The sequence below is a fragment of the Lagopus leucura genome, unplaced genomic scaffold (genome assembly GCF_019238085.1).
Source record: "Lagopus leucura isolate 7727_CA_CO unplaced genomic scaffold, USGS_WTPT01 Super-Scaffold_100157, whole genome shotgun sequence".
In the NCBI taxonomy this organism is placed as follows: domain Eukaryota; kingdom Metazoa; phylum Chordata; class Aves; order Galliformes; family Phasianidae; genus Lagopus; species Lagopus leucura.
This window is the reverse complement of record NW_024962334.1, coordinates 22,681,902-22,691,518: the sequence shown is the minus strand read 5'-3', so window position 1 is coordinate 22,691,518 and position 9,617 is coordinate 22,681,902. Positions and strand designations below refer to the sequence as shown.

At 40.4% G+C, this 9,617-nt stretch overlaps 1 protein-coding gene across 1 annotated transcript in view; it reads left to right on the top strand.

Moving 5' to 3' along the window:
* The first annotated feature begins 292 nt into the window (after nucleotides 1-292).
* The window catches only part of AHR (aryl hydrocarbon receptor), a 61,194-nt gene continuing 51,869 nt past the window's right edge, over nucleotides 293-9,617 (top strand). The window contains exons 1-2 of the mRNA XM_042888481.1: nucleotides 293-380; nucleotides 6,638-6,825. Coding sequence (XP_042744415.1) covers nucleotides 325-380; nucleotides 6,638-6,825 — 244 coding nt within the window. The 5' untranslated portion in view covers nucleotides 293-324. The remainder of the gene's footprint in view (nucleotides 381-6,637; nucleotides 6,826-9,617) is intronic.

Genomic DNA, 9,617 nt, shown 5'->3' with positions numbered 1-9,617 from the left:
CGGCGCCGCAAAGAGCCGGCCGCCCTCACACCTGTGCCGTGCGGAGGTGCCGCGCGGCGAGTGGGTGTCGCCGCCGCCGATCACCTGGGATCCCCGCCCCGCGCCACCTCCGCCTCCCTCCGTCCTCGCCGGGCCAGGGGAGGCGCCGCCGCTGCGAGCTTACTGCTGCGGGCGGGCGGGCGGGCGGGCGGCAGGGCCGGGGCCCGCGGGCGAGGCAGGAGCTGCGGCGCCGCTGGGACTCGCCTTCTCCCGGCAGCCGGGGCGAGGCGGGCGGCGAGGCGGCCCCCGGCCGGCGGCGGTGCGGGGCGCTGGAGCCGCGGCAGGATGAACCCCAATGTCACCTACGCCAGTCGCAAGCGGCGGAAACCTGTGCAGAAAATGTAAGCGGCTCTCGGCAGGGAGGGAGAAAGACCGAGACGGGGATGGGGGTGGCTTCCTTGCTCCGTCCGTCCCGCCCGGGCACCGCGGCGTGGGACTGCCCCGGCGCGGGTTCCCCCCGCCCTTCCCGGCGCCGGCTCGGCCGCGGAGTGCCTGTGCGGCTCCCGGCTGCGGGGCACGGCGGTGCGGGGTGGGCTGCGGGCCCTCCTTTCTCCGGCGCCCCGGGGGTTCCACAGGATTTATTTTATTTTTCTTGGATTTCTTGTAAAAATAAAGCTAAATCGAGGTCCCCTCGCGGCTGGCGGGCGGAGCGCGGAGGTGGGAGCAGGGAGCGGCGGCTCGAGGCGGCTGACCTAGATCGGGAGGCACCTGAGGTGACAGCTCCCGGCGCAGGCGGCGCGGCCCCGTTTAGGTTGGGGGTGGGGGGGATCGGTCCGGTCCTCAGCCCGGTGCTGTCCTCGGTCCGCTGGGCCGGCTGCAGCCCCCACTGCTACATCAGGTGGTGGCGGTTGTTCCACTGCGGGTGCTGCGGATCGCTCCAAGAGGCCAAAAACCAAGTGTCTGTCGTGGTATTTTGAAACTTGGGCTGCAGCTTAGTGCCTGAGTGCTTTCGCGTTTTGCACCTGCGGTAGGTTTGAGCCCTGGGCTTTGCGGGCTGGTCATCTCCTGCGAGTGATTTTCAGGACTGCGGCTTAACCCGCACTTTCGACTAGAAGTCAGTGTAAGTTGCAAGCAGTAGAGGAGCTGAACTTCGGAGCTGCTAGCAAAACTAGCTGTGATGCAAAGCTCAAAAAATCCCAGTGTATTACCGAGTACTCTTGTAATAGTACCATAATTACCTGAACTCCAAAAGCATTAAAGAGAATGACAAATATTTAATAAAATCCCAATGTAAGTGTATGTTCTCAGATTGACAGCAGACAACTGTGCTGGGGGGAGTGAAGTCAGCCTCTGTGCTCACTTCTGTACAGCTGGAGCTATGAGAATGAGTGCATGCACACAGCCAGTCTACAAATTAATGCAAAATTCTAAACATACCCTTTTTAAAAAAAAGTTCTGTCTAGAAGATAGAGTCATTATGAGAAGAGCAGTGTTTGCTTTTTTCGATTACTCATTTCCAATCTATAATGTAGAAGCAGTGAATCAGTCTTCTCTACAGGTCTGGATTTTAACGAAGAAATTAGTGTTGTCTTTTTGTGAAGTAGAAATGCATTGGTAGTATTTGTCAACTGTTGGTTGCTGAGGGCAAGTAATTCTTGTAATTGCATAAGGGTGAGCTGTTCTGCCTTTTTGGTCACATCGCTTAATGTCTGGCTGGCTATTACATTCTTGGTCTTGATTAGAGGATGTGAAACTTTCCTTTTTGTGTTACTGTTGTATCTACATTACTAATCTCTTTCCGTAATCTATTTTCTTATATTTGGTGGCCATGCTTGTCATATTAGTTGAACTTGGAGCCTATTTTTGTTGCTAATGGAAACTATATCTATTTGGGATTCTGCCCTTTGATACCAAAGGGACAGATAGATGTCTCCTCCTCTGCATTTCCTTGCTCACCTATAATTATAAGAGAAGACATTACTATTAGCCAGTCTTGTTGGAGTTACCAGAAATTATTCAGAATTTATCTTGCACGTATTGCTTTTTCTTCTCCTAGTGGTTATGACTAGGTTGCTCATGCTGTTAGACCAACCTCGTAGAGCATTGCGGGTGGTGGGAAGGCTCTGATTTCTCACATAGCTAATTACAGAGCATTCACGGGGCTAAAAAGTAGGGAGAGAGGTCATAAGCTCCTGTAAGTGACTGGGGGGAAGGAGGGGAGAGCGGTTCCAGCACTGCTCCTTGCCCCACGGTTTGGCACTGCTGTGATTTGAGTCCGTTTGAAGTTGGTATTTTGTCCTCCAAGTAGAATTCAGAGCTCTTCAAAGAGAATTTTAAAATGAAGGAAGTGATGCATTGCTGGGAGTAGCGCCTTTTGTGAAGCTGTTGCTTCTTTTTGATGTTTCATTTGTCATAGATGTAGCTGTGAAGGGAGCCTGGTCGTTGTTAGTCTGTAGCAGTGGGCAGCTAGCATGCAGCAGTGCTCATGGGTTAAAACAAATGAAGAACTACTTCCTGCTTCAGGTGCAAATAACTTTAAGTCATGGCAGTAACAGAGGCAATATAGGAAGCTTCCCCCTGCAGCCACCCTATCTTTATGGGCTGTGTAAAGGACTGGACTCAACAGGGAATCGCCTGACAGAAATGTGTTGTTTTGATCCGGTAGGGAGTCACCATATCACAGCTGAAAAGAAAACGCAATAATGGGAAAACTTAAGCGGCAACTGTTCCTGCATTTCATCTTGTTATCTTGTCATCTGGAGGGGAAATAAAACAACAGCCTAATACACAATGTGCATTCCAGTGAAATGTAGCTTTCTTAGAACCTCGGAGCCTTCCGCAGATTTCTTCCCACGGGTGGTGGAGCTGTGCGGGTCCCCCTGGTGGCCGCTCTGCATGGCCCCTGCTTTGAATTTTTCTTCGACTGTTCTATTTCTGTTTTGTTTTTAAGGTCTTGTATGCCTTTTCTCTACTGATTATTAACTGAACTGCTGATTTTGCATGCTAGTAAGATAAAATGCATTGTTTTATTGAAGTGAAGTTTACTGGAGGTGGATCGTAACATTAAGTAAAGGATTTTATAAAAGTGTTGTTTCACCTTGCTGTCTTTAGATTCCTACGCTTTTCTGCCTGCTAGCTCAGTCCTGCTGTGATTTGCTTTGTTGTTCTCTTTTTCAGTGTTTGGGTAGAAATTGTTTTGCATAACGGAATGAATGTAATAGACAAGGAATGGGTTGGAGGGATTTAAATGTTTCATACTGTGCAGACACACAAAGCGTAACAGCATGTTTCTTGAAAAAGCAGACTAAATAAGAAATGATACACTTTTGTTCCATGTTACTATGAATGTATTCATGATACTAAATATTCCAGAGAAAAACGTTTGGCTGGTTGATCCTTAATTAAAGGTACATATTAAGGCATAGTGATTTCAGAAAGCAGTGCAAATATATGTTTAACTTAAAAAAAAATAATAATGATAAAATAAAATAAAAAAACAAAACAAAACAAAACAGCAGCAGCAACAATAAACCTCACAACTATTTATTATTTCAAGACAAACAAATAAGTGCCAAGAAGTGGAAGTTCATCAATAAAGAAAAAAAAAACAAAACATTAAAAGCTTGCTTTGTTTAAAGTGCTCTTCACACATAGAGCAGCTTGCACCTTGTGTGTGAAATGGAAGCACTACAAGACTTTTGGCATAGTTAGAATAAACTTATTAGATTAGGTGATAACTGGTACACTTGTTGGTGTACCTGTATGCTACATGTAAACTGTAAACTGCTACTTAAGATTTATTGCATTTAATGTTTCATTTTGTGTGGTTGATGGCTTTTTTTTCCTGTGTTTTTGTTGTTGTTTTTTTTTTTAAGGTTTTTTTTTGGTAGTACTTCTTGCAAAAGTATTCAGTTTGCAAGGAATAGCTGCAGCAACTGAAGATAATTAAATGTAGATGCTATGGTTGGCAGCTAGGAACATGCTTTTTTCTTTTTCTGGATAGTCTGGCTTGTGGTCTTAGATAGCATTGAAGGGTGTTAAAACTGAGTGTAGAGATTTTGCTCCTGCCTCGTGTTCTGGCTGTCCCCATCGCTCTGTCATAGTCACTTGGACACTAAGCCAACCTGAGCAACTGAGTGACAGACTGCTTCTGGAGGACAAACGGTTGCACAGCATCAGATGAGCAGCACATGAGATTTTTAGTGAGAACATCTTTATCCCTTTGCTGCCTAAAACTTTGTTGGTTTCATTGTCTGCTGAAGGAACCACTGGAGAGTGCCTCTTGCCCTTCAAGATAGGTTGACAAAAGCTTTTGAGCAGAGAGATTGTTAGTCTGCATTGTATCTGTTTCTTCCAAAGGAATCAGCAGCTGAATGTTCCTAAATGGTGAATTCACTGTGGCAGATAAGACTATTCATAGGAGTCTTTTTCAGTTGTTAAAATAGAGAATTTTGGAGGGTGTCACCTATATAGCACTTGTTCAGTAGTAACTGATGAGTTTCATATACCTGACCTATGTTTAATTGAATTGACATAAGAATAACATGTTAACACATGCTGTATTGAAGATGAAATGAAAAGTACACACAGCTGAAAAGATTAAATCTGTCAGAGAGGTGACACGCGTGTTCTTCCTTGTGTCCTTTTTTTTTTTTTCTAATCAGTAAAGTCATTCTGATGAACTCCTAAAGGTTTTCTTGTATGTTATGAACAAAACATATCTGCGCTGTATTTAATTTTCTCAAGGAACTGCTTCAATTTTCCTTTAAAATACAAATTAGCCTATAAATACTGAAACTTATTTTGGCCTTTTAATAATAAGATCCAGATACTCATGCACTTGTAGTGTTATTAATATCAATGAAGGCATGCATGGCAAGCATGTGCAACTGAAATTTCTGTTGTCTGTAGCAGGCTTCTGAAAACAGTAGTCAGTTAATGTTGTGGTAGTACCTCTTTTACAATGGTAAAACTAGAATTAGCAGTCCTTGCTTGTTTTGCAGCTGTTGGATGATAAGGACTGTACTTTACTTGAGAGATACTGAGTGTGTGGCAATCTCTGGCTTTTGATTGATTAGAGAGTTTGAATTTCCTGTAAGTAAGGTAAAAGGTGGTGCCCAGGAGGTCAGCTTAAAACCTGTTTTCTTCTGTAGTGTTTTTCTTTGTTGGTGTTTTTTTTTTTGTTTTTCCTTTTTCCCTTTTTTAATAATAAAAATAATCTTGACATAGCATTTAATTGTACTTGAAGGTAATTTTCTGCAACGCAGCTAGGGCAGCCCTGAGCATCAACAGTTTATGTAAGAGAATGGAAAATGGTTCAAGTTACTACTTATTTCCCCTTCATTTCCATCCTTATTTCTTTTGTCCCTGACAGTTCCATTTAAATCACTGATTTTTGTTGGGTCATAGTAGATAAAATTAGATAAAATCATGGTATGCTGAAAATACCGCCAACTTAATGTTTAGTAATGTTCTATGCTGCATTTGGGGAATCCTTATGCATTGGCTACTTGGAAGTAAAAACTTACATGAAAGTAATGCAAAAACAATCACATCTAATGAGTAATTTGTCAAGGTAATTGCCCAGTTCCGTATTGTTTCAACATAACTTGTCAAATTGCTAATAGAAATTTTAAGCAAAGGGGAGGGCAGTTGTGAAAATAGAGAAGTCTGGTATTCAATGCTGCTCTAATTGGCGTGTCACGAGCTGTTTTCAAGGGGACCTCTGCTTTTTGGAACATGCTTTGATTTGGTAATAGTAAGCTGTTCAGTGACAGGTATACAGCTTTTACTTGCTTAAAGTTTGAAATCTATTGGGGTTTTTTTTGCCTTCATTGAAGGCTGTTCTATACACAAGTATTTGAGGCAAATTTAAATGTTACTGATGACATTTGGTGATCTTGAGCTTTATTTATTTTGTTAGAGTTATATTTAAATTGTGTTAATCATATACAAGTGAGTGTCTTGCCTGGATAATACTTGAGAAATGATGCACCTTGCAGAGCCACCTTTGTCATATCATACTCAAGTGAAACATCATTAGCTAAGAGTTGGTATATAGAATGAGTTCAGTGGTATTAGCAAGGAAGATTTTACATGCTGACTGAGCTGTATCTTTTCTTGTGCAGTTCTGAGTGCCTTGTTGTCTAGCAAGTTACTTAACCATTTATTATTTCTAATTTACAATAACCTGTTCCAAACCTTGATGAAGAAGTAAAGATATTTGTGAAAAAATGTAATTCAAGTAAAAAACAAAACAAAACAAAAACAAAAAAACAAAACAACAACAAACTGAGTGTACTGTCAAATAATTTGTACACTAATAAGTTGAATTATTCATAATTTGAAAGAAATCAAGGCATTTGAATGTGCGTGTAGGAAGGTTTTTACAAGTGCTATATCTGAGTTTGCAAACGTCCATTACGTGTTCAGATAGCTATGGCAGGTCTTACTGCTTTCTTTAACAGTGAATGTGTTGGGGAGGAAAGTGAAATGATCTTAGATAGAATTCTACTTTTTTCCATGAGGAACAGAAGTCGCTTAGGAAAAACATTTTGCATGTTAAAGTTTAAAAGGTTGTAATGTTAGACAAATATTTGCCTTCATTTTGGGAAAGAACTTTTGTTTATTTTTTTATTTTTTTTTTTTTTTGCCACAGAGTAAAGCCATCTCCAGCCGAAGGAGTCAAATCCAATCCCTCCAAGAGGCACAGGGACCGTTTGAATGCGGAGTTGGATCGCTTGGCAAGCCTTCTGCCTTTCCCTCAAGATGTTATCGCCAAATTGGATAAGTTGTCTGTGCTTAGGCTCAGCGTCAGTTACTTGCGAGCCAAGAGTTTTTTTGAAGGTAACAGTTGGGAATTTATTTGGTTTAGGAATGCCTGCACAATGCTGCTTGTACTGCAGGTTGCGTTTGCTATTGAAGTACTTAAAATCATTTTTTTCTATTTTAGTGGAGCATACAATTGTATGGATATATACAGTATGACTGTATAAAGTAGGCTTTCCGCTTTCTTGAAAACCAAACATAAATACTTACATTTCATCAGTCTTTCAGAGGTTTGCATTTGGACGCAGTGTAGCCCTTAATAAGTCTTTCAGTCCTTTTCTTAAACTTTGAAAAACTAGAAGCTGGGATTTATCATTTACCCCTCTGAAAATAGCCCTTATAAAGCCATTACAATTGAGTAAATATCATGAGTTCCAATCCGCTGCATGTTTTGCTTAATGATGCATCAAAAAGATTTCATATTATATGCAATAACAACTAATGCCTCTTCCTATAGTTATTCTGAAGGTGACTTCTAAAGAAAGTGGCAAAGTCTTTCCTGTGTTCAAGCTGTGGTTAAAGCAGAGCATGAGGCATTAAGACGACACCTAAGGTTCTCCAGTTGTGTGGGCAGTGTCTACTGACCATAGCCCAGGATTGCGTAGTGCAGCAGTGCTCAGGGCAGTAATCACGCCATGTGCATGTTCTCCTGTTCTGCCTTAGAGGCAGTAGATGAGTGCTACCCCCCTCTATCATTATCTGAGTTCTTCTGTAGGGTGAAAAGGAGTGGTTGGCTGCATTGGGTGCTTGCTGGTTTCTTCAAAGGCAGGATTTAGTCCTTGTCTTTGCTGGAGTAAAACAGGGAGCTGGTATTTAAAAAAAATTTTCCTTTTTGTAATCAGAAATTTTATGATACTATACTGAAGATGGATCTACATTAATACCTGCAAATACTAAGGACCTTTTTTTCTTTTTTTTTGTAAAAAATAACCTCTGTCCTTATTGGTTGAGGATTTGGTATTTCAGTGTCTTGGTAGTGATTCCATACCATGCATAAGAGGACTGAAGAAAGCTAGCTTGCCTACAATAGTTTCACTTTTTACTGCAGGACTACAGAATTCTTTTTCTCATTTATTTTGACTAAAGGTTTCAGTTTGGTAATGCTTGTAAGCTGATATCCAGTATTTTATTGCTTGATGAATACGTGCAAGTGTCTTGATTCCTGGGCATGTTCAGGATGGTTCTTAGTATGGGATCTCCTCAAAGTTTGAGTTTGTGAAATATTTTATGATAGCAAATATCCTTATTTAAAAAAAGATATTGCTGGAAATAAGTTTTCTGTTGGCACATCAGTTTCATCAAAGTCTTGGTGACATGTTATTTCATGTTGATTGCAGTAGAACAAATTATTCATCTTGTTTGGTGTTCTTTTTCTGAATTGAAAAGGAAGTTTCAATTCTAATAATGCACTTGAATTTTTCTTGAAGAAAAGTTACGTATTCTGAAATGAATAGAAGATTGTAGACTTTTTGCCTCACTTGGGCTGGATTGATAATCTCACTTTCTCATGCAGTGGAAATGTTTGATTTTTGTTTTGTCATATTCTGTTAATTTGCACTTGAAGGTCCTGGAATAAAGGGGCCAATACTGTAATTTCTGTTTAGGAAAATAATAATTGCATTACTAGTTTTGTGCTGTTAAAAAACATTCAAAAACCTGTAATGTCATCACACCAAACTTTATATCCATTGATTGTTTCTAATTTGAATCTTAAATCAGCTTTCAGATGCTTAAAACAGTGATAAATTAGATGTGTGATAGCAGGAGATAAATTGTATATGCATCTCAAGTTGCAGTTTTAACTACTATGGATGCAAAGTTGAAGCAAATTAAACTGTGTTGTGGCTCTGTTCAGGTGGAGACCACTTCATATGGACACATGCAACTGCTAAGAATATGCTGGACCATAGCTGTGTTGTGCAGCTTATTCATGTCATAATGAATCAAACAGCAGAATTTTTACTTTCCTTATAGTAAGCATGGAATGAGTGTGTATACTAGATGCATTCTAGCACTTAGTATAAAAAAAAACAAAAAAAAAAGCTGAGTCTGAAAAGAAAAATAAGTTTTATGTTGATTATCTTGTTATGTAGTTCAGAATGTCTGATGCATGAAGCAAATTTATTTATACGGTCAGATATAATAGCTTCTGTGATGCTATCTTGTCTTTTTTTTCTTGGAAAAAGACTTCTTGCTATTTCTTTACAGATAAGATTACAAATTAGATCATTAATCAGTATCAATCTGAAAGCGTTTAAAGGCTAACATTGATTAAAGATAAACATCAGGAAGCAATCTGAAACAATGACTAATTCACTATTGCGAATAGGAGGAAAATCTTTTTTTCCTATTTTAGAGTACTTAAGTAGCACAAAATCTATTTCAGTTAAAATTGACCTTCCAGAAGAGAAAGAAGTATTTTAAAGTATGTAATTAAGAACAACAATAACAAATCCATCCACTTCCCTAAGATAATTGTTTTAATGATCTACCTGTCCAGTGCTTCTCACAGAACTGATTTTTGAAGGATTATTTTGTGCTGCTTAAAAAATAAGTGAGGAGAGCCCTGTAGAATAACTGATGAGTGCATGAGTGAGCGTCGATTGTCACCTTGAGTGCCCGTTCTGAGCCAGCAGGTCTCCGTTATTAACATAGCATGCTGAAGTGAGGGGAAACGCTAAATGAATAACAGGATGCAAAGGGGGGTGTGTAAATTCCTGCGGAAAGTAAAATATAAATGCATAATCATATGATCTTGCTTGAAAGGAAACCCAGGTTTTTGCTGTAACAATGGATATTTTTTTCAAAGA